Source organism: Leptonychotes weddellii, chromosome 13, assembly GCF_054177405.1.
Source record: "Leptonychotes weddellii isolate Sample4059 chromosome 13, ASM5417740v2, whole genome shotgun sequence".
NCBI classification, from domain to species: domain Eukaryota; kingdom Metazoa; phylum Chordata; class Mammalia; order Carnivora; family Phocidae; genus Leptonychotes; species Leptonychotes weddellii.
The window spans coordinates 61,650,288-61,674,372 of NC_138381.1; the positions used below are offsets into that span (position 1 = coordinate 61,650,288).

General features: G+C 45.9%; 1 protein-coding gene across 6 annotated transcripts in view; it reads left to right on the top strand.

The window, feature by feature from the left end:
- Window positions 1-22,932, top strand: part of THOC5 (THO complex subunit 5) — a 35,778-nt gene extending 12,846 nt beyond the window's left edge. For 5 of the 6 annotated variants that reach the window (XM_081801864.1, XM_081801863.1, XM_081801862.1 and 2 more), the window contains 14 exons: window positions 1,534-1,666; window positions 2,383-2,415; window positions 3,658-3,735; window positions 4,412-4,452; window positions 4,689-4,788; window positions 6,185-6,293; window positions 11,012-11,113; window positions 11,704-11,800; window positions 12,598-12,712; window positions 13,974-14,077; window positions 14,201-14,288; window positions 18,448-18,563; window positions 19,227-19,417; window positions 22,722-22,932. In XM_081801864.1, coding sequence (XP_081657990.1) covers window positions 1,534-1,666; window positions 2,383-2,415; window positions 3,658-3,735; window positions 4,412-4,452; window positions 4,689-4,788; window positions 6,185-6,293; window positions 11,012-11,113; window positions 11,704-11,800; window positions 12,598-12,712; window positions 13,974-14,077; window positions 14,201-14,288; window positions 18,448-18,563; window positions 19,227-19,417; window positions 22,722-22,785 — 1,371 coding nt within the window. In that variant the 3' untranslated portion in view covers window positions 22,786-22,932. The remainder of the gene's footprint in view (window positions 1-1,533; window positions 1,667-2,382; window positions 2,416-3,657; window positions 3,736-4,411; window positions 4,453-4,688; window positions 4,789-6,184; window positions 6,294-11,011; window positions 11,114-11,703; window positions 11,801-12,597; window positions 12,713-13,973; window positions 14,078-14,200; window positions 14,289-18,447; window positions 18,564-19,226; window positions 19,418-22,721) is intronic. The other variant, XM_081801867.1, reaches the window with a different exon arrangement.
- The last annotated feature ends 1,153 nt before the right edge of the window (window positions 22,933-24,085 follow it).

Sequence of the window (24,085 nt, forward strand, 5' to 3'; positions counted from 1 at the left end):
AAAATTCCCCTAGCACCATGTGAAGGTTCTTTTTTAAGATTTTATTTATTTATTTGAGAGAGAGAATGAGATAGAGAGAGCATGAGAGTGGGGAGGGTCAGAAGGAGACTTCCTGCTGAGCAGGGAGCCCAATGCGGGACTCGATTCCGGGACTCCAGGATCATGACCTGAGCCGAAGGCAGTCCCCTAACCAACTGAGCCACCCAGGCGCCCGCACCATATGAAAGTTCTAATTGCTCCACATCCTCACCAACACTTGATATTGTCAGTCTTCTTAATTTTAGCCATTCTGGAGGGCATTGCTTATGGTTTTAAATTCCTTTTCCCTGAGGACCAGTGATATTGCGCACAGCCCCTTTTATATGCTTATTAGCTTTTGGATTACCTCATTTGGGAAAGGCATGTTTAAGTCTTTTGCTTGTACTTCTTTATATTTTCTGAAGATTAATCTTTTGCAGATATTTTGTGACTTTCTTTTTCACTCTCATAATGGTATCTTTTAATGAGCAGATTTCTTAATTTTTATATGGTCTAATTAGTGTTTTCCTTTATGGTTAGTGCTTTGGTGTCCTATTTAAGAAATTTATCTCTGTTCCCAAGGTCATGGAGATATTCTCTTGTTTTCTTATAGAAGCTCTATTGTTTGTTTTCACATTTAGATTTCTAGGCTTCCTGGAAGGGAATTTTGTACCTAGTGTGAGGTAAGGGTCAGATTCTTTTTTTTTCACATGTTGGTATTCAGCTGGGTCATTTATTGAAAAGACCATTCTTTCCCCACTCTGCTGTGCCACTTTTGTCTTAAATGTCCGTGTAGGTTTGTGAATGGTCTATTCGTCTATCCAGGCACCAGTACCATACTGGCTTATTTACTGTAGCTTTTTTTTTTTTAAGATTTTATTTATTTATTTGACAGAGCAAGTGTGAGAGAGAGAGCACAGGCGGGGGGAGAGGCAGAGAGAGAGGGTGAAGCAGGCTCCTCGCTGAACAGGGAGCCCAATGTGGGGCTCAATCCCAGGACTCCGGGATCATGATCTGAGTCGAAGGCAGACGCTTATACAACTGAGCCACCCAGGCACCCTGGCCCTTTGCATTTAACATAATAAATTTTAGAATCAGCTAGTCGATTTTTACCTGCTGGGATTTAGACTTGGATTGCATTGAATCTGTAGATCGCTTTGGGGTGAATTGATTTCAAGATAATATTGAGTTTTCCAGACCATTAACATGGTATATATCTCCATTCGTTTAGATCTTTCATTTCTCAGACCTTTGTGTAGAGGCTTACCTACCTTTCACTTAATAGGTAGTTGATGTTTTCTTGATGCTATTGGAAATGGCTCTTTTTATAAGTTCATTCTCTTACTGTTTGCTGCTTGTATAAATTGATCTTTTTGTATTGACTTTCTACCTATTCTGTTACCTTATCGTGTATTTTTAGTAAATAAAAAGCTATTATGGTAACTCAGCAGCCACCTTTTCATATGTGGACTGCCTAAAAAGAGAAAACAAAAACCCTTCTTTTGTTGCATGCAGGCTTCCCTCCCCGTGCAAGAGTACCTGTTCATGCCGTTCGACCAGGCTCACAAGCAATATGAGACAGCTAGACACCTGCCACCTCCCCTCTATGTCCTCTTTGTCCAAGCCACTGCATATGGGCAGGCCTGTGGTGAGTATGGGGGGTGGGTGAGGAAGAGGGGCTGTGGGAGCAGCAACCTTGGCCGTTTGAGTCATTTGGAAGCCCTGCCCGCTGAGGAAAGCTCCCTGGTCCTGCCAGAAGCCCACAGGTGACAGATGCTGCCCCCCGCCGCACCACCCAGCATGGCTGCTTTGACCAGCTGGCCTGAGGCTAGACTAACCTGGTGGGCATTTCCGAATGGATGGCTTTGAATCTTTGATGAGCCTGGCTGGTCAGCTGTTGAGTGCAGTGCCCAGGCAGCCTGTCTGGGCTCCCAGACACTCACCTCATCAAGGCATGCTTGGCAGGTGGATCGGCACCTCTTGCTCCGCTTCAGAGAGAAGAGTTGGTCAACACAGGTCCCAGGCAGCTTTCCCAGGCTTTCACCAAGCCCAAACAAGCTGCATGTCATTATAGTGAATTACCAAGTGGGAAGATGTCTTTGCTTTAAGCTTAAGGGCAGCCCTTTACTTCACTAGGATTTTGAAAAGTTTTTGGAGACCCTAACCTTTGCCTTCCTGCAGCTTTTACCCAGCACCTAAACTTTTCTTCTTCACCCCATTGCATCAGACAGATATGTATCGCACCAGTGCATGCCTCTCTTCCCAGCCATGGGCACCGACACATTACTGTCTTTCTTCTTGTGTTTTCCTGGTCCTTCTGGTCCTCTCCCTCCCTTTTGTTCTCCTTCTTGTTTCCATCATCAGCTCATATGAAATCCTCCCAGCCCCCTAGACAGGGTGAGTAATTTTCTTTTCTTTTGTGTTTAACCCCATCCTGTTTCCTTTCCCATTTTACTGTAGAATTTCAGGATTAAGTTACCCAAAAGAATAGTTTGGCATTTGCCAGTGGTTGGTGGGGGCATCCAGCTTGTTTGGGGTGAGGTATGTTAGTTCATGCAGGGCTGTCAGAGCAATGGCCAGCCTCCTGGGAGTATTATCTCAGTGGCCTGCCAGGTTGAGGAAGTTTGCTGTTCCTCCTTAGTACAGTTGGGCAAACCATTTTGGGCTCCTGTGACTATCTGTAATCTGTATACCCTTTTGAATGGAGCAAGAGGGTGGTGGCCTGTTTTGACTTCTCAGCACTAGACCTCTGGAGTTCCACAAAGGCAGGCCAGGTGTGACCCAGGGAAGTGTCAGTCCCGGTGCATGAACCGGCCCACTTATATTTGTGCTTGAGACAGTGGGCTCAAGTTGAATAGACCTGGTCTTAAATCCTAGCTTAGCTACTCTGGCTATTGTATCTAACTTCTCTGAGCCTTAATTTTCTCATTTCATGACTATAATAATGGTATGGCTCTCAAAGGGTTGTTGCAAAAGTTAAACATTAATTTGAAAAAAATAATTTTATAATTATAAGCATCAGCTCATTTGGTCCTCACCACCCAACTGGGCAGCTACTATTTGTCAAGACAGGATTTCATTGATGCAGAAAGTGGGGCTCAGAGCAGTGACATAACTTTCCAGGTGTTTAGGAATTGGTGGGGCAGGAACTCAGATCTGGGACTAGACTACAGGGTCCAACCTATCCACTGTCCTGTCTCCCAGTTAAATGTGGTGGTGCCAGCCAGATGCTTAGTGTAGTACAGAATAGATGAGAGAGGTCATTTCCCTGATGTGGACAGTTATGGGTTCTGGATGAGAACCTTTAAGACAGTTGGCATAAGAGTATTTTGTGGCTTTAGGCCCTGGGTTGGGATTGTGCGTTGGTATAAGCTTGAAAAGAGAGGCATTCACCATAGTCTCAGGTGGTGCTTGTCCAAAAGTCTGCACTTTGGGTTGTTCTGAGTAAACAATGGAAAAAAGACTTAAGTTTCCTACCATGTTCCTCTTCATCTGGAGAAAGAGCTTTTGCCCTCTCATCCCCCAGTCAGTAAGGACCTGCGACAAAGGCAGAAGAAATGCAGTCCCAGAGCTAGCCTGTTTGTATAGCTTAGCTCCTTCCCTCAGCAGCTGTCATACAAAGCTTTTTCTTGCTCACAGATAAGACCTTGTCTGTGGCAATTGAAGGCAGTGTGGACGAAGCCAAGGCTCTGTTTAAGCCTCCTGAAGACTCCCAAGGTAATGTAGTCAGGATCCTCCCCCTAGTCTTCCATAGTTGGTTCCAGGGGCACCGGGTCGCCACCCAGGGGCAGTGCTGGGCCTTTGGAAATTAGCTGTGCTAGTTCTGAATACCAGGGAGCTTGACTTTAATGTCCTAATGCTCAAGGTAGACAGGAAAAAGCACTGCTTATGGATTTCAGCCCTGCCACTCACTAGCTTACTGATCCTGGGAAAGCTCTTTAACATTTCTGAGCTTCAGTTTACTCGTCAAAATAGGATAGTAATACCTCATGTAGAATTATCATGTGGATTAAGTGAGGTCATGCATGCAAAGTCCTTAGCATCATTCTGGGCACATAGTGACTGCTCAAATTATATGAACTGCTGCTATTGTTGTTATTTATATTACTGTTACTGCTACCACTACCAGTGGAGGGGCTTGTGGTCCATAGGATGACATTAAAAAGCACTTTCAGAAATGGGGGGGGGAATTATGAGGCATTCCTCTTTTTATTTTCTCGCACCACCACATTTTCTCTACCAAATAAACAGGAGCAAATTAGTTTATTATGTATTCTAAAGAAACCTATTTACAAATGACACAGTCTTGGCCCCTTTATGCCCCATGGGTTGAGGCACGTTAGGGAACATTGGGAGCCCCCTCACCTCTAGATGACTGTCCTTGTGGTTGCAGATGACGAGAGCGACTCGGATGCTGAGGAGGAACAGACCACGGTGAGAGCCGTTGCCCCTTATGAGTGTGCCACGCAGCCGCACTTGGGCCTGCTAGTTGGCAGGTGCTATTCTCCCTAGAAGCAGAAGAAAGAGGTTGGAAAGAAAGGGCTGCTGGGGGCCTGGCAGCTGGGATAGTTGAAGCAGCAGGTCCCAGGCAGCAGTCCCTGGCCTATACGGAGAAGGAAGGGGGAAATCGTATGACCGGTGCTTACCTGCTTTGATTTTCCTTCATCCAGAAACGCCGGCGACCCACACTGGGAGTTCAGTTGGATGACAAACGCAAGGAGATGCTGAAGAGGCACCCACTATCTGTCATGCTGGACCTGAAGTGCAAAGGTCTGGCTTCCCTTGTTCTGGGGGATCCCGTAGCTCCAGTTGCCCAACATCCAGCAAGCCAAAGCCCTGTTTGACCAAAAAAAGATTCTGGTTTCATATTTCTCTGTTTTTCCTCACGGTTTGGCATGGAGTTTGTTTGATTTTTTTTTTTTTCCCCCTCTAAGTCCTAACCATAACAACAAAGCAACAAAACTAGACACATAATGGATGCTCGGTAAAATTACACCAATTTCTGAATTTGTTAAGTCAGATACACAGAACAAGTTGCAAGAGTATGCAAGTTTTGGGTAATAAGACCAACGTGCTTAATGTAACAAATGTAAGTAGAGGTTTGTATTCTGTAGAGAATATATGTTTTGAAACTGGTTTTGTATGGATAAAGAAGCATATGATAAAGCATTCTAGCAGTATAAGAGTTAACAGTTACATGTAAGTTTCCCTCTCCCTGAGACTCCCAGACTCTTGTCCTTGGTCTTACCTCCAAGGACAACCATTGTGACAGATTTCTGATGTATTTTCTAGACCTATTCTATGCATTTAGAAACTTTTATACAAGTGTTTATTTATCCCCTTCTTTTACTTTTTACACAAATGGAAACATACTCCATACACTGGTCCTCTCTTTATTTTTTTTTTTAAATTTGTTATTTTGAGATAATTTTAGACTCAGAAGAGTTGCAGTAGTAGAGTTCTCATGCTCTTCATCCAGCTTCCCCTAATGTCAGCATTTAACCACAGTACAGTGATCCAAACCAATGTTAATTTTATTGGTATAATGTTATTAACTAAACTACAGAATTTATGCACATTTCCCTGGTTTTTCCACTAATGTCCTTTGTTGCAGGTTCCATTGCATTTAGTTGTCCTACCCCTTAGTCTCTTCCAGGCAGTGATAGTTCCTCAGTCTTTGCTTGTCTTTCATGACCTTGACATCTTTGAAGACAAGGTTTATTATGTGGAAAGACTCAATTTGGGTTTGTCTGGTCCTTTCTCCTGACTAGGCTGAGGTTATGGGTTTGGGGGAGGAATGCCATAGACGTGGTGTTCATCATCACATCACATCAGGGGTAAATGGTGTCACTGTGTCTTATCACCAATGACAGGAACCTGGATCCACTTGGTGATCACTTGATCGCTCCCTTTCCATATCGTAGTTGTTAGAAGCAGCTAAGTCCAGGCCACGCTCAAGAGGAGGGAAATGAAGCTCCTCCCCTTGGAGAGAGGAGTTGCAAGGAATTTGTAGACATTCTTTTTTAACTCAATATAAAATTGACATTGAGTTCTTATTTTTACAGTAAAAGCTCTTAAAAGCCTTACTGACTTTCTGTTCCCTAACACTATAAACTTTTCTCTCATGTTCAAATTGTACATGGTCTTCGTTTCCTTCCCCCCTCAGATGACAGCGTACTTCACCTGACTTTCTACTACCTCATGAACCTCAACATCATGACGGTAAAAGCCAAAGTGACAACCGCCACGGAGCTGATCACCCCCATCAGTGCAGGGTATTGGGCAGGCGCGGTGGAGAGTGGGGCATGGGGGTGGGTGTGAGAAGAGCCTCAGTATGGGCTGCTCTGGGTTCCTCACGCTCTGAGGAGGTGCATGACTGTGTTGATTTCTGTTGTCATGTCCACATGGCCTAGAAGTCCTGGCACATCACTGGTATTTAGGAAGTACTCACTGATTTTAGTTGGTCCTCTTACTACGAAGTAGATGATAAAACGACTTCAATGTATGGCAAATTGAGTGGGCGGGGCAGAGCACCAGCTTTTTGTGAACAGTGGAAAAGCATGAATGGAGGAATGGAGTTTGGCAGACATTACTAGGTTGACAAATTTAGGCTGCCCTCATCCTTTACTTTTTCTCTCCCAAGGTGCTGGGATTTTTGCTTCACAGCTCAGCTCAGTCCCAGGTTGTGAGAGGAGGTTTTGAGGAGGGTGAGCAGAAGCTCAGTAATCAAGGCCACAGGTCGGGCATCTCCAGGAAGCCCCTGACACTGGCAGTCTTGTTCCACAGCTAGGAGTGGAAAGAAGGGAGGAGGACCCAAGAGAGCCTGGGGGTGAAATAGCCTCACTTACAAAAGCACTAGGCTGGCCTGGCACTCAAGCACAGTGAGTCGTCGTGTTGGCTGTACAAAGACCACTGAGGAAGGCATAGGTCTGCTGCCTCATGGGCTGGGGCTCTTCCCATGGCTGCCTGGTGGTGTGGTGTCCCTGGGTTCTCTACCCTGCACTTACAGTCCACGCCCCCCTCAGGCTGCAGCCGTGGTCCCTGTACTTGAGAGTGTTGTGTGGTTACCCTAGGGCACTCTGGATGAAATTGACCCTATTCTCACCTGACCCCAGCAGAGGGAGCCCAGGCTTGCTTCTTCAGAGCATCCAGTTACACTGCTCAGCCAGAGCTCTCTGGCAGTTGAGGCCATGGTGGAGCTCCCTGTCACCAGCATTCTGCCTGCTCACCTCTTGATGCCATACCTACTAAGAACAGGGCTGCCTGCTGGCCTCAGTGCACACTTAACTCCAGCTCCTCATGTGCAATGATGGGGACAGTGCTGCGGACTGGTTACCAGCTGGGCTCAGAACTCCAGCATGTCCCCAGTCTGCCACTTAGAGCTGTGTCTGCACGTTGAGCCAAGTTTCCTGGCCTCTGAGTCTGCCTCCTCACTCTGGTGGTTAATTGTAATATCTCCTTCAAGGGTGTTTGTGAAGGACCAGGTCCAGTGCTTAGCATAGGTGAAGCACTTGATAAATGACAGCTGTGTTTATCATCATGAATTTGCTCTTCACAATAACTTTACAAGCGGAGGAGACTGAGGCCTGTAAACCTCTGTACTGTATGACTGTCAATGATAAGTGGGCTGTGGCCCCGGAAGGAGGAGGAGATGCAAAAGGAAACACCGCCCTGAAACCAGGATTATATCTTTATGGGCCTTCAGGTGGTGTCTAGCTCATCCCCCTATTTTCTAGATGGAGAAACCGAGGTCCAAAGGGTATGTGGCCAGTTATGGAAGCCCCAAGCCTTAGAGCTCCAGACTCCCAGCCCAAGGGCCTTTGCTCAAGTACAGGCTGCTTTGGGTCCTGGGGATACAGCAGCCTGGTCTGTGGTTCTATTTATTAATCTATGAAAACATAAGGATACTTTTTTTTTTTTTTTTTTAAAGATTTTATTTATTTATTCATGAGAGACAGAGAGAGAGAGGCAGAGGGAGAAGCAGGCTCCCAAGGAGCAGAGAGCCCGATGTGGGACTCGATCCCAGGACCCCGGGATCATGACCTGAGCCGAAGGCAGACGCTTAACCATCTGAGCCACCCAGGCGCCCAACATAAGGATACTTTTTTTCCCCCAATATAATCACAGTCTCACACTAATTTCTTAATACCATCTAGTATCCACAGTTCAAATTACCTTGATTTTCTCATAAGTGTTTTTTGTTGTTTTGTTTTTATATTAGGTTTTGAATCTGGATCTCTATAAGGTCCAAATGTTGCAATTGGGTGCGGCTTCTCTCCAGCTTCTTTTCATCCGAATGTCCTGCCATCTGTTTATTTGTTGAGGGGAATGGGTTGTTTGTAGGTTTCCCTGGTCTGGATTTTGATGATTGCATCCCTGCAGCACAATTTAATGAGTTACTTTCTCTCTCTGTATTTCATGTAAATTAGATTTAGAGGCTTGATCAGATTCCATTTTGATTTTTTTGGTTGGGGGGACAGGGGAGCAAGATGACATCATAGATGTCAAGTACTTCCATCAGGAGGCATAGGAGGTTCTCTATTTTTGTGGCATTAGCAGCATTGACAACCGTTGCCAGGATCTATTTCATTAGGGAATTGATGTTCTTAATACAATTTAACATTTAACCAGCCTTGCTGAATGTTCTTTAAGAAATTATTTTCCAGAATGATCTCCGTTAGGGCATTTTGACTAATCAGTTTTTCATTAAGCCATTAAACTATTTTTAATTATTTTACACTTTTACTTTACCAAATTTTTAATCCTTTGTTATTATTTTATAACAAAGATTTGACTAATTGAGTAGCTTTTTATTTTGGTGTTGTGTTTTTTTGTTTTGTTTTGTTTTTTTGTCAGAGAGAGATAGAGCCCACAAGCAGGGGAAGCAGCAGGCAGATGGAGAAGTAGAAGCAGGCTTCCCACTGAGCAAGGAGCCTAATGTGGGACTTGATCCCAGGACCCTGGGATCATGACCTGAGCAGAAAGCAAATGCTTAACTGACTGAGCCACCCAGGCATCCCAGTGTTTTTTTTGTTTATTTTTTTAAGTAGGCTCCACACCTGGCATGGAGCCCATTGCAGGGCACTAACTCGCTACCCTGAGATCAAGACCTGAGCTGAGATCAAGAGCCAGATGCCCAACTGACTGAGCCACCCAGGAGCCTCTTGGTGTTGTAGTTTTATGACTATATATAACCTCTTCTTTGATGTCCATTATTTTTACCAAATTGAGTTGTCCTGAAGCACATATTACGATGTAAATTTTATCAAGAAGATTTGATTCTTCCATCAGGTTCTGTTAATTAGAAACCTTTATTGTTGGGCGCCTGGGTGGCTCAGTTGGTTAAGCGACTGCCTTCGGCTCAGGTCATGATCCTGGAGTCCCTGGATCGAGTCCCGCATCGGGCTCCCTGCTCGGCAGGGAGCCTGCTTCTGCCTCTGACCCTCCCCCCTCGCATGTGCTCTCTCTCTCTCATTCTCTCTGTCTCAAATAAATAAATAAAATCTTTAAAAAAAAAAAAAAGAAACCTTTATTGTGCAGTTTTAGCTGTTCTGCTTTATTTTTGTTGATTCATTCTATTAGTAATAGTCACCAAATATTGGCCAAAAGACTGACAATTTTTTTAAAAGATGTATTTATTTATTTGAGAGGGGTCAGGGGCAGAGGGAGACCGAGAGAGAGAATGTCAAGCAGACTCCCCGCTAAGTGTAGAGCCCGATGTGGGGCTCAGTTTCATGACCTGAGACCATGACCTGAGTTGAAACCAAGAGTCAGACACTCAACCAACTGAGCCACCCAGGCGCATGGCAATTTTTTTTTAAAGATTTTATTTATTTGAGAGAGAGAGAGCATGAGTAGAGGGAGGGACAGAGGGAGAGGGAGAAGCAGATACCCCGCAGAGTGGGGAGCCTGATGCGGGGCTCAATCCCAGGACCCCAAGATCATGACCTGAGCCGGAGCCAGACATTTAACCAACTGAGCCACCAAGGTGCCCCAAAAGACTGACAATTCTTATTTATTTTCTGGCCAGTTCTCCATGAAAAGCAGTGAAGGGACAGAGACTTTGAGGAGGGCAGAGAGACTATAGGAGAGACAGAGAACAGGGAAGAGTCAGAAGCTGCCACTTCCCCATTGCTAAATTCTTGAAGGCGTGCCGGGGCTCTGAGCAGCAGAATTAGCCCATTCTGCCTGAGTTGCTCCTGATGCCATACCTGGAAGGGTGAAGGAGAACCCCCCCCCTACTGGTTGAGGGAAAGAACGAACCTTGTCCTTTGCAATTAGATTACTCCATTATCTTCCTCCTCTCCCCTTCCATTCCTTCTCCACTTGTCATGTTTAATTACAGGCTGTTCCCTAACCATTCTAGGTGGGTAGCAGTGGTGCTGTCTCTCTGCTTATAGCCCTGGGTCACCTTGTCTCCGGCGCATGTGATAATGTCTTTTTCTGGGAACATAAAAGGGACCTTTCTCTGTGAGTAGCATGAGATTTGGTCAAAATGAGATAGACACACCATCAAAGCTGCACACTTGTTCTTTTGGGGTAGAAAGGAATCTCTTCTGCTCTTATGAAAATTGTGATTATTTTATCTCCAGTGTCACAGGGCTTTGCTGCCTTGAGTTAAGGCCCTGGTCACCATATACCTCTTGAAGGGATAGGGTTTTCAAAAAGTTTGGTGCTTAGTACTACTACTGTCTTGGATCAGATAGTGCAAATCCCAGCTCCAGCACTTTACTAGTAGTGTGACCTAAGACAAGCCGAATCTTTCAAAGCTTTGAGTTTCTTCTCTGTAAAATGGAAATGGTTATACTCCCTCCCTCATAGGGTTGTAAGGATCCAGTGACCTCAAGTATAAAGGGTCTGGTCCACAGGAACCATTCTAGAAATGGTAGCATGATCATCAGTGATAGGTGGCATTACCATCCCCAGATGACCAAGTCTGCCTTGAGGCAAGGAGTTGGCCAGCGTTCTCACTGCGGTCTTTTCCCTTTGCCAGTGACTTGCTGTCTCCTGACTCAGTCCTGAGCTGTTTGTATCCAGGGGACCATGGAAAGAAAACTCCAAATCCAGCCAATCAGTATCAGTTTGATAAAGTTGGGTGAGTCAGCAGTGTTTCCTCCTCTCCCAGCCTCTCTGCTTTGGAGTGTCTCCGGCAGCTCACACCCAGCTTCGGAGACCTGTTAGGGCCAGAGACCTCTCAGTGGGGAGGAGAGACTCTGGGGGCAGGAGGGAGTGTGGTATCAAGAGAAGGGAATGCAGGGGCAAATGGAGGTCATGGTGGAAGGGTGAGGAAGGGTGGAAGGATCAAACTTGAAGGACGTGATAACACGTGATACAATAACATGGTTTATCATTTTAATTCTCTGAGAACTAAAAACTTTAAAAACATTTTAAAAATTGGTAGGCTGGTGAAGAGATCAAGGGCACTGCCTTTGTATTGAGATTTGCTTATGAGTTGGTGGGGGGGGCGCTGGGAAGAGAAAAGCAAACATGGGAGAGGTGAAGTTCACAATAGGGAGATGATGAAGTTTAGAAGCTTTGCTGGCAGTCTGGCTTTGAGTGTGGCTGAACCTGCAGGACCAGCTCATTTGGGGTGGTGGGGAGGGGGGGAGGATAGGAAAGGCTGTATCCTGGAACCACCGCAGAAAGGACTTATAAAATCATTTTACGCTGTGTTCTTTTCTGCAGCATCCTGACTTTGAGAGACTACGTACTTGACCTAGGTCACCCCTATTTGTGGGTACAAAAGCTGGGTGGCCTCCACTTCCCCAAAGAGCAGCCCCAGGTGTGTACACTGACCCATTCTCCTTGGCTGAGGATCTCTACTTCCTCATCTCCTGTACAGACTCCAGAAAGGCTTCTGATGGCCTTTGGGGGCTTTAAATTATCAGAATGCTTTCCCTTCAGGCTATGATCTGTCCTCCCTCCACTCAGGATACTAAAATGTCTGAGGCCTACAAGTGTTTAGGTACCTTTTGCCTTCGCCCTGAGCCTAATAGCTCTCTTTTTTTTTTTTAAGATTTTATTTATTTATTTGAGAGAAAGAGAGAGAGACAGAGAAACAGCATGAGAGGGGAGAGGGTCAGAGGGAGAAGCAGGCTCCCCGCTGAGCTGGGAGCCCGATGTGGGACTCAATCCCGGGACTCCAGGATCATGACCTGAGCCGAAGGCAGTTGCTTAACCAACTGAGCCACCCAGGTGCCCCGAGCCTAATAGCTCTCTTGATCAAAGTCACTTGGGTCCTTGCTCTGGGTGCAGCATGGCTCCAGGCTCTGCCACCCCCCCGTTTTATGTACAAAGATGACAAAAATGATGTGTCAACAGAACCCCAGGGGATCTGGCAACTTAGCAGAAGCCTTTCTAAGGAGCTGGCTAGCCTCTCAAGAACCCAGTGGCTTGTATTGTTCCTGCTGGAACTCAGCATCAGGCCTGTCATGGCAGGCAAACTCTGCCATTTCCATAAGATACACATCCCAGGGTGTGGGTAGTCCCAGCTGCCATAGGCATGCAGGGCGTAGGAGAGAGGAAATGCCTGGAGGAAGGGATGGAGCACTCAGGTGTGCTGCTCACTGTCGTCCACAGCACACGGTGATTGCTGACCACTCGCTGAGCGCCAGCCACATGGAGACCACTATGAAACTGCTGAAGACCAGGGTGCAGTCCCGCCTGGCCCTTCACAAACAGTTTGCATCCCTGGGTAAGCTGGTGTTAGGACTGTGGCCTAAGAGCCACTTGGACAACAGAGACAAAGATGACTTATCCTTCCCTCAGATTTCTTAAATCCTGATGACACATCAAAGAGGACTTGGTTCCTGGCTCTTGCTGAGCAGAGGTGTTGGCAGGGCCATTGGGGAGAGCTACAAGCCCCTCCAGGCAGAGATCTGAGCTCCCCTCAGGGCCATCAGCGTTGTCCTAGCTCACAAAAGAGGCCCAAAGCCTTCTGGGTGGTCCAAGTTAGTGGACTGGTCAGGAACAGCTTATTCTAGGTTAGCGCATGTCAGCTGTTGGTGTCCATTCTACAGATATTTAGTAGAAGCCCAGTTCATGCTTTGTAGAGCTTACATTTAGCTTATTTGAGTACAGCTGTTCAGGGATCCACCCCCTCATCCCTCCCCTGAGACCTACTGAGCTACCATCCTCCATGGTGAGGATGAACCCCAGTGTTTTTCATAAGTTCCCAGGTGATTCTGATGAGCCATTGACCATGGAGGTGGCCAGTTGGGTGTTTCTCTTCATTCAGTAAATACCTGTCAAGGGTTTACCATGCATAAGGCAATTGTGGGGTAGTGAGAGTTAAGATCTTTCTGATCGAAAATAGTCACTGTCAGGAAAGGCATTGGGTTTCCAGGACCCATCTAGAGACCGTTCCCCTTTGGGGCAGTTCTTGCATTCCATGTGGACCCAGATGTCTCCAGGGCAGCATTGCTGTCGGGCTTGCTCCCCAACAGCATTGCTCAACCTATTTTGTTGGATGATTGTCATCCTGTACAGGGTTTACTGTGTTGGCATATTTGCGGATTGAAGCGCCAGCAAGAATTTGCCCTGGAGCAGTTCTCTAGCTCTTCTCCCTTAGAGAAACCGACACAGAACACTTCAGTCATTTCCTCTGTCAAGGTCAGCTGTGCAAACAGCCCTCTCGGCTATTTGATCTAATTAAGTCATTGCTGCAGAGGCACTGTCACTGGTTCTGGCTGCCAGGGGGCTTTTGTTTTGCTGGCTCTCATTTGCATTAAAGATAACGCACCGTGAAAGCTGGTGCTAGGTCTGGCCACAAGCACATAGCACCGGGGGAAGGTCAGATTGGTGTGCCTGCATTCCTAGCACGTGTTGACCAGGGCCCCTACGGAATGCCTCCTGTACCTGAGCAGCTGGTAGGGCCATCTGAGCCCTCCAGATACTGGTTACCCAGTGTGGCACCTGATTGCTACCTGTATACCACATATCTTGCTCTCTTTTAGAACATGGCATTGTACCAGTTACCAGTGATTGCCAGTGCCTCTTCCCTGCAAAGGTTGTCTCCCGCCTGGTGAAGTGGGTGACCATTGCCCATGAGGATTACATGGTAAGTGGAGGAGTGACGGGTCACCCTTGCCGTCCCAAAAACCCATATCACCCTTTAGCTCCTGCCCTTCCAGCAGGGGATTTGACCGGAGAGTCCAGTTCACTCCTCTGTGGTGACTTCTAGGAGCTGCATTTCACCAAGGACATTGTGGAGGCGGGACTGGCTGAGGACACCCATCTCTACTACATGGCACTCGTGGAAAGGGGCACAGGTAATTGTTCTTCTGAGCATAGTGGTAGGCAAGGGGAGCTAGTAAGAATAAAACATTCCTGGATGCCTGGGTGGCTCAGTAGGTTAAGCATCTGCCTTTGGCTCAGGTCGTGATCCCAGGCTCCTGGGATCGAGTCCCACATAGGGCTCCTTGCTCAGCGGGGAGCCTGCTTCTCCCTCTCCCTCTGCCTCTCCCTCCGCCTGTGCTCTCTTGCTCTCCTTCTGACAAATAAAACTTTTTTTTTTTTTAAAGATTTTATTTATTTATTTGAGACAGAGAGAATGAGAGAGAGAGCACATGAGAGGGGGGAGGGTCAGATGGAGAAGCAGGCTCCCTGCTGAGCAGGGAGCCCGATGCGGGACTCGATCCAGGGACTCCAGGATCATGACCTGAGCCGAAAGCAGTCGCTTAACCAACTGAGCCACCTAGGCACCCCCTGACAAATAAAACCTTAAAAAAAAAAAAAAGGAATAAAACATTCCCGAGGGTTGTCCAAAGAAAGCAAAAGATCCTAGAATCCTGCTGGGGTGACTTAGCAAATGGTAATAATTGTAAGACCCACCGTTCAGTGAGGACTTGTTCTGTAACACAGCTGCATACATGTTTTATCTCATTTAATCCTCATCACAGTGCGTGCTGGGAGTGGTAATACAGGTATCCCCGTTTTCCTGAAGTTTGCATTCCACCACTTTTCCAAAAAACCTACATTAATATCTGTTTTCATTAACCGAAAGGAGGATTTTCACTTTTACAAAAAGAGTCATTACTAATGTAGGTCTTTTGTAAAAGTAAAGTGGCATTAATGCTCAGAATGTGGGGGATGCCCCTTGTTTTATGCCCTTTTGGCTTATGAAAGGTTTCATAGCAACGCTCTACTTTTGGATAACAGGGGAAACCTGTATGCCCAGTTTATAGGTGAGCACATTGAGGCATAGTCACAAGTGCAGCCTGACCTCTGAGCCTGAGCTTTTAGCTCTTTGCTTTATCATTTTATCATTCTCTAAAAGCAGATACCTGTTCTTTCTCCTCTTCACAGAAGGGCTGACTTGTTGTTCTCAGGTTGTGAAGTGCAGGGTGGCAGGACCTTCCTCCTTGTCTGCTGTTCCTGTACTCACTTTGGAGGCATCAAAAACTATGATTTCTCACAGCTGTTCTGGCGTCTAATTTGCCGAGGCTTCCTGTGGAGCCAACCAGGTGCTGCTTTATGGAGCTGTTTTCTGGCTCCTGCCTCGGCAAGCCTGGCACTGCCCACAGGATCCGACCCCTGGGGCTTGGTGCTGTGGCTGCAGAGCGGAGGGATTGTCTGTGATTCTAAGACACTGCGAGAAATACAAGGAAAGGGTGCACTGTCTGATGTTAGAGTTTCTTTGTCCTGTGGTTTCTTCCCTTCTTTTTTTCTTTGTGTGGTTTTAAAATACTCTGAGGAAATTAACTATTTTAGATATAGTTGAGGTCCCCTGAGGTCATTCTCTCCCTCAGGATAGGTGACTGCTACTTGGAATTTGTACATTTGTTTCCCATCCTTTTCCCTTTATTTTTTTTTTTTTAAAGATTTTATTTATTCATTTATTTGAGAGAGTGAGAGAGAGAGAGAGCACATGAGAGGGGGGAAGGTCAGAGGGAGAAGCAGACTCCCCGCCGAGCAGGGAGCCTGATGCGGGACTCGATCCCGGGACTCCAGGATCATGACCTGAGCCGAAGGCAGTCGCTTAACCAACTGAGCCACCCAGGCGCCCCCATCCTTTTCCCTTTAAAAAATTTTTTACCTTGTCCCTAAATAACATAGAATACTGTTTTGAAAGGGCACGAAATATGTAGTCCAAGAAATTTATAAAGCCCCAAGTGGGGGAAGTCACTGGAAGACATTGTTCTGCTTCTTGGTTGAGGAGATGAAAGCTTGTAAAGATAGTAAGTGTTCTAGATCCATCAGAGCGAATGTGCTAAATAAAATTTTTGTAAGATGCGTTGTAGAATTTGAAAATTTAAGAGTGAAATTTAAATGAATAAGTGGGCAGCAATTCCAGAAAATATGTCATTTTACAACAGATCAGTTTGAAAACTGATGGATTAAAAAAATTGGTGAATAGAGATAAATGCAGGAATATATGCCAACTGTTAACGACACAAATAATACAGCAGCAGAGAAAGGACTCACTTTTTAATTTTTTTAAATTTTATTTTACTTAAATTCCGTTAATTAACTATAGTGTATTAGTTTCAGAGGTGGAGTTCAGTGATTCATCAGTTGCATATAATATCCATTGCTCCTTACCTCATGTGCCCTCCTTAATGTCCATCACCCAGTTACCCCATCCCCCCACCTGCCTTCCCTCCAGCAACCCTCAGTTTGTTTCCTATACTTGAGTCTCTTATTGTTTGTCTCCCTGTCTGATTTCATTTTACTTTATTTTTCCCTCCCTTCCCCTATGATCCTCTCTTTTGTTTCTCAAATTCCACATATGAGTGAAATCATATAATTTTCTTTCTCTGATTGACTTATTTCACTTTGCATTATACCCTCTACTTCCATCCACATCATTGCAAATGGTAAGATTTCATCTTTCTGATGGCTGAGTAATATTCTATTGCATATATATATTATATATATACACATATATATATATAATATATATACACACCACATCTTCTTTATTCATCTGTCGACTGACATCTGGGCTCTTTCCGTAGTTTGGCTGTTGTGGACATTGCAGCTATAAACATTGGGATGCAGGTGCCCCCTTCGGATCACTATGTTTGTATCCTTTGGGTAGGACTCACTTTTTTTTTTTTTTTTTTAGGACTCACTTTTTAATAAATGTGGTTGCAACTGTCAGGGAAGAATTGTCTTAATCTATACTCTCTTGTCCTCTGTTGTTTGAATTACTAGTGTGTCACAGTTCTTTTTCTTCCCCATAAATAATGAAAAAGGAATGGCATACTTCACCCCTTGGTAGAAAGGGTAAATATCATCCTGTGGAGAAAGGCAGAGGCTGTCACCAGAGATAAAATGAATATGTTAAAAAAATACAACTATTTTCAGGGGCACCTGGTGGCTTAGTCGGTTAAGCGTCTGCCTTCAGCTCAGGTCATGATCTCGGTCCTGGGACCGAGCCCTGAGTTGGGCTCCCTGCTCAGCGAGGAGTCTGCTTCTCCCTCTCCCTCTTCCCATCCCCACTGCTCGTGCGTGCTCTCTCTCTCTCTCAAATAATAAAGTCTTTAAAAAAAAATACAACTATTTTCTATAAGGAGTATGAATTTATAGCTTTGATATCAGACAGTTCTAGTTAAACTCAGCACTGCTGCTTTGCAACTGATTGATCCTAAGGAAGTTTCTGTCAGAGTCTGAATTTCTTTATATATAAAATTGGGATGGTAATAATTGTACCCATCTCATAGAATCATTCCTAGGATGAAATATAATGTGTAAAGAAGAGTTTAACACAGTGCTTGGAATACAGTAAGTACTCAATATATGTTGGCTATTTAAAAGTTTCACATAACAAAGTACATAAAAAGAAAAGGAACAGAATAGAGAGAATATATTTGATATAATAGCTAATACACAATATTGTTGGAAAGAAAAAACAGATAGCCTTCACATGGGAAAATCCTTAACTTGCTGGCAAAGAAAGAAATGCCAATTAAAACAAGTTTCTGTCAAAGGAGCAAATAGAACTCTTGGGCAGACCCAATGTGGACCAGACTCTGGGGAGTCCACACACCTCTGCATCCTTGAAGGGTACCAGAGTCACAGGACCTCACATTCTGCAACCTGACAGTTCTGCTTCGGAGATTGTAGAACAAAAATAAAAGTCATTTAGGGCGCCTGGGTGGCTCAGTTGGTTAAGCAACTGCCTTCGGCTCAGGTCATGATCCTGGAGTCCCGGGATCGAGTCCCGCATCGGGCTCCCTGCTCGGGGAGGAGCCTGCTTCTCCCTCTAACCCTCCCCGCTCTCATGTACTCTCTCTCTCTCATTCTCGCTCTCTCAAATAAATAAATAAATCTTAAAAAAAGAAAAAAAATCATTTAGTACCAGAATGTGCTGCCCAATACTCAAATTAATACAAGACAAAGAGCTAGCCTTGGGTCTAGTGGGGAGGGTCCATGGCTGGCAAACTCGGTCTCAGAACTGATTTTTCCTCCTTACTCCCTTCCCAGCCAAACTCCAGGCTGCTGTGGTGCTGAATCCTGGCTACTCTTCCATCCCACCCATTTTCCAGCTGTGTCTGAACTGGAAAGGGGAGAAAACCAATAGCAACGATGACAACATTCGGGTAAGACCCTGCTGGGGTGAAGGAAAGAGCGGGGAGAGCCTCCTTGGGAGGCAGAGGGAAGTGGCAGAACCTACAGCAGCCGAGAGCTTGGCCACTGGCATAATTCCAGGGACAAAGGGGCCTGCCAGGATTTGTAGAATTTGCTGGAGGCTGTATGGTATAGTTGAAGAAAAAGTCTAGCCCCATATTAACCACTTACTTAGCTTGGGGTCACCCCATTTTAAAATGAGGATAATATAAAGCCTTGCCTTTAAAGGTTGTTGTCTTGGGCTTCTGTGGAAATGTGAATAAACTCAGAAGCATGGAAGTCCTGGAATGAGATGGGGTGTGAGATCATTGTAACTATTAATTATCATACCTGTTGATTTGATTCCATAGTGGCCTTCTGGCCATGAATCATGTTTTTAATGCTGATACTTTCTGACTTAGATGTTGAGATTTCTTCTGTACACACCTCCATCTTCTTGGCTGTGAGAATGTTGGGCAAGGAAAGTTATGGGTCCCAATCAGGAAGACTCTGTTGTCCTGAGCTTCAGGACAAACCTATCTGGTTTGATCTGGTGTGACCTAGCTCCTACAGAGGCCCGGCTACAGTTCTTGTAAAGCTGTCAGACCCAGCCAGTCTGAAGGTAGTGCTGAGTTTCTGGCTTTCCCACTCCTTAGGCCATGGAGAGTGAGGTCAACGTGTGCTACAAGGAGCTGTGCGGCCCCCGGCCCAGCCATCAGCTCTTGACCAACCAGCTGCAGCGCCTGTGTGTGCTGTTGGATGTCTACCTGGAGACTGACAGCCACGACGACAGTGTGGAGGGGCCCAAGGAGTTTCCCCAAGAGAAGATGTGTCTGCGGCTTTTCAGGTGAGGGGAGGGGTGGGAACGCTGGGGCTCTGGAGGTCTCCAGTCCTGCCTCTTTCAGGGACTTGGGGCAGAGATCAGAGCCTGGCATGGAGGGCATGCTTGTTCTTAGGTGTACTTGTCTCTGTTCACAGTGGAAATAAAAATTCTATAGCCAGATTTTCTGGGGAGGGCTTGCTCCCTCTTTCCTGAAACTTTCCCTGCAGCCTACTTCCTACCGTCCTGGTCCAGTTGTTCTTCTTGAGCACCTCTGAAGGTCAGCTGCCCACTGAGTGAGCAGCACCAGACCACGAACCAAAAGGATTTAGCTGAACTTCCTGTGTTTTTTTTTTTTGGAAAACAACAGGGTTTGCTTTTTACTGTCCAAATAAGCTTTTAAAGCTAGGTGTAAAGCCCCACCAGTCCCAGAGTCTGCCATATTCTTCCTAGGATGCTCACGAGTCTATGAGAATGGCAGCTCTAGGCAGTCGGGCATCACGGAAGGAACCAGCTCTGAAGTAAGACAAATACAAGTACAGATTGCTGCTTTGCTGCTCACCAGCTGTGTGACCTTGGCAGAGTCACTTTAGCTCGGGACCTATTTCCTAAAGGCTGACATGGAAGTATACTGTCTGGCTGTAATTCATGTAAGCTATGAGAATGGTTCCTGGCACAGACAGGGGCTCACAAAATGCCATTAGGTCATGACAACTTGGTGTTTAGTGTGTCTGTGCTTATGGCACTTCTAGCTACTTTTCCATTCACTTTGGTCAGGTCCTTTCTCTCCTTTTTATCAGCTAACACATGTTCTTGTTCCTTTTTTTTTTTTTTTTTAAGATTTTATTTATTTATTTATTTGACAGAGCACAAGCAAGGGGAGCGACAGGGAGAGGGAGAAGCAGGCTCCCCGCTGAGCAGGGAGCCCGACACGGGACTCGATCCCCGGACCCTGGGATCACGACCCGAGCCAAAGGCAGATGCTTACCTGACTGAGCCACCCAGGCGCCCCACATATTCTTGTCCTTAAAGAGTCAGTTTCAAAACTCGAGTCCACACTATTAGGCATCCCTTCCCTTTTGAGCAAGCAGCTGAGGAGGAATGGTGTCTGGGAGAGGGGAAGGGCTATAATCTGTTTCTAATTGGGACATCCCCCTATTCCCTGTCAGTCTAAAGGTGCCTTACCTGCCCCTCACCTTCTTCTCGGACAGCCAGTACCAGCCCCTGGAAGCTGTGCCAGCATCCTCCCACCTCCATCTGGCACCTGCACCTGGCCTGGTTCTTCATGTTATCTGAGAATAACCAGTTCCAGCCCCCAAGTGGCTGCTGGGAGGCAGAGCTGGCGGCTAGGTGTTGATAGCTTCTAGGACTTGCTCTCCCTAGTGGGTCTGTGTGAGAACTCAGTTCTTCCCACCCTCCCAGCCTGCTGTAACACATTTCCAGTGTGGAATCTCTCACACGGCCAGTATTTATTTTCTGTTATCTAATGGTTCCCAAAGGATCTGTTTCCTGAAGTGCTTTGTGTGTCACCCAGGCTGAGCTCCTCTATCAGGGCATTCTGGGATGGTGCTCCTTTGGCTACTCAGATCCAATTAACTCCATGACTGGTGAGATGTGTTTCTAGGCCTGGAGTCCAGCTGACCACTGGTATCAGGCCAAGGGCCTGGGCTGCAGAGTACTGGCCTGGCAGCAGGAGACGGGAGGTCTGGTTCTGCCTGTGGCTGGCTACTTTCAGGCTGTGGGTTCTCCATTAGCCACATGCCTAGACTTGCCCAGGTGATTCTGTGCCCTTCTGATGTCGGGAGGTATATATCATTACGGTTATGAGCAAGGGCTTTGGGGCCAGAAAGACGTGGGTTCAAATTGCAGCTCCTGCCTATGTGATGAGGGTCTACACTTAGCCCCCTGAGCTTCAGATTCCTCATTGGTGAAAAAACAGCATCCACCTCAGGTACTGTTGGGAGGATGAAATTAAACCAGATGTAGGGGGCGCCTGGGTGGCTCAGTCGTTAAGCGTCTGCCTTTGGCTCAGGTCATGATCCCAGGATCCTGGGATCGAGCCCCGCATTGGGCTCCCTGCTCAGCGGGAAGCCTGCTTCTCCCCCTCCCACTCCCCCTGCTTGTGTTCCCTCTCTCGCTCTGTCTCTCTCTGTCAAATAAATAAATAAAATCTTTAAAAAAAAAAAACAACAAAACCAGATGTAGTGTGTAAAGTGCCAAATACAATGCACACAGAGTAAACCCTCACTTAAGTTAGTGGTTGCATTGGTGTTGGAATAAAAACCTTTCTCTCATCTCTATAATCACACACACACATATCCCTCCTTCACACTGAGATCCAGGGTGTCACCTTTCAAGTTACCACTGAATGTCAATCATAGCAGACAAAAGAGGCCATTTAGATGGACATCATTCACTGTGGAGTTGGGTAGAAGAAGCCCCTGTGTGAAGTTTTGCCCGGGGGCCCAGGATTATAGCTGAAGCACCTTAGCTTCAGAGGGTTGAGGTTTTGGCCATGATTGTCAGCCTGCCTGTGGCCAGTAGGCTTTGATGTTAGTCCTGGTTTTGAAGTTGAGCCCTGTACTTTCTGACCATAAAATCTCGGGCAGTTTACCTCCCCGAGCCTGTTTCTTCATCTGTAAAATCTATAAAATGGTAGGAACTAAGAGGTAGTAAGTATAAAGTAAGTATAAAGCACATCGCTCTTGACAGGCATTTAGTGCAGATTCTTTTCACTCCTGTTTACATGGGAATCTCCCTGCAAAGGAGGATTTTAAGATTTTTTTCTTTTCTTTTTATAGAAATAAAATAGGGACACCTGGGTGGCTCAGTCAGTGAAGCGTCTGCCTTTGGCTCAGGTCATGATCCCGGGGTCCTGGAATTGAGCCCCTCATTGGGCTCCCTGTTCAGCGGGGTGTCTGTTTCTCCCTCTGCTCCACCCCCCTGCTCCTGTGCGCTCCTTCACTCTCTTTCTTCTCTCTCTCTCCTCTCTTTCCTTCTCAAATAAAAGCGTAAAAAAAAAAAAGAAAGAAATATGTTTATTGTTATACAAACAACAATGAACAGTTCTGTAAAAACACTAAAAAGTGAGGGTCTCCAGAAGTGCCTGTTGTCAGTGAGGCCCTTTCCAGGTTTGCGTTCATGCATTTGCAAGCATACATTTTCACCAAAACAGTATCACACCTTACATGTGGTTTTACAGTCTGTTTTTCTCACAATGTTTTTTTCACCCCCCAACAGCTGCAGTTTTTCCTTGTGTGGATGAATTATAATTTATTGGTCAGCCCAAAGGGCACAGTATTAACTGATCTCCCTTCTCCTGTTTCTTTAGGGGTCCCAGCAGGATGAAGCCATTTAAATATAACCATCCTCAAGGATTCTTCAGCCATCGCTGACCTTCCACTCAGCCTGTTGTTTCCCCCTATGCCCGAAGTGCTGTGCCTCTATTTTCTGCTTTGGCCCACATGTGGCTCTTGATATTCTCCAAAGACAGGTTTTTTTATTTTTATTTCTAGCCTATTAAAGTGTCACTTGACCAGGTGGCCTTTGTCTTGTGGCTCCCTGAGGATGAGGAGGGGTGGGTTTGCAGTCTGGAAGGGCAGTTGGGGGCCATGGCACAGTGTGAAAGAGTTTTTGTGGATAGGCTTTCTTTAGGTGGCCAAGAAAAGCAGAATGCAGAAGATTCTGAGTCTGTAGAAAGATGCTGCCCTCTTATCCCCACTCATCTTTCTTGTTCCTACTTTGGGAGAGCCTCATTATTTTGGTGTTTATTACCCTAAGTCCCTGCTGTTAGGAGGTGGCAGGAAAACCCAAGTGAGTGTAGCCCAAAAAACAAAAGTTCTATCCCCTCCCCTCATTCCCTCCACTAACTTTGTCAGTGCCTTCATTGGCCAGATTCTCTCTGATTGTTGGATTTTATAAACATCTGACAGTGCAGCACAAAGAGAAGACAGATATAAGGAATAACTGTAAATATTGCAACATTTTGTGAAGTCAGAATGGTGTTGGAGAATCACATGTAGAGCTACCCATCTCGTGAGGCTCTGGCAGAGTGAGACCAGGTGCCATTGAGGAGAATCTTCATGGTGAGGACATGATAATTGCCTCAAAAAATAGTGGTTTGACTCTCAAAGAATTAAGAGAAGTCCTAGGGAAATCGATAAAACCCTCTAAAATATTTTCAAATGACCTTTATAATTCTGCAAAAGTCAAAGTGAAGGAGTTCTTGGTCAAAGTAAAGTGTTTTTGGACAGTTGTCAGAAAAATTATTCCCCATCTCCAAAAAAAAATCCGTATTCATTATTTGTTTAAGAAATAAGATATAAAGCTGGAAAAATATTTAAGAATTATTACAGGGGCACCTGGGTGGCTCAGTCAGTTGGGTGTCTGCCTTCGGCTGGGGTCGTGATCCCAGGATCCTGGGGTCAAGCCCCACGTCAGACTCCCTGCTGAGCAGGGAGCCTGCTTCTCCCTCTCCTTCCTGCTTGCACTCTCTATCTCTTTCCCTCTCTCTCAAATAAATAAAATCTTTTAAAAAAAAATTATTACATACTTGGGGCATCTGGCTGGCTCAATCAGAAGAGCATGTGGGGCGCCTGGGTGGCTCAGATGGTTAAGCGTCTGCCTTCGGCTCAGGTCATGGTCCCGGAGTCCTGGGATCGAGTCCCGCATCGGGCTCCCCGCTCTGCAGGAAGT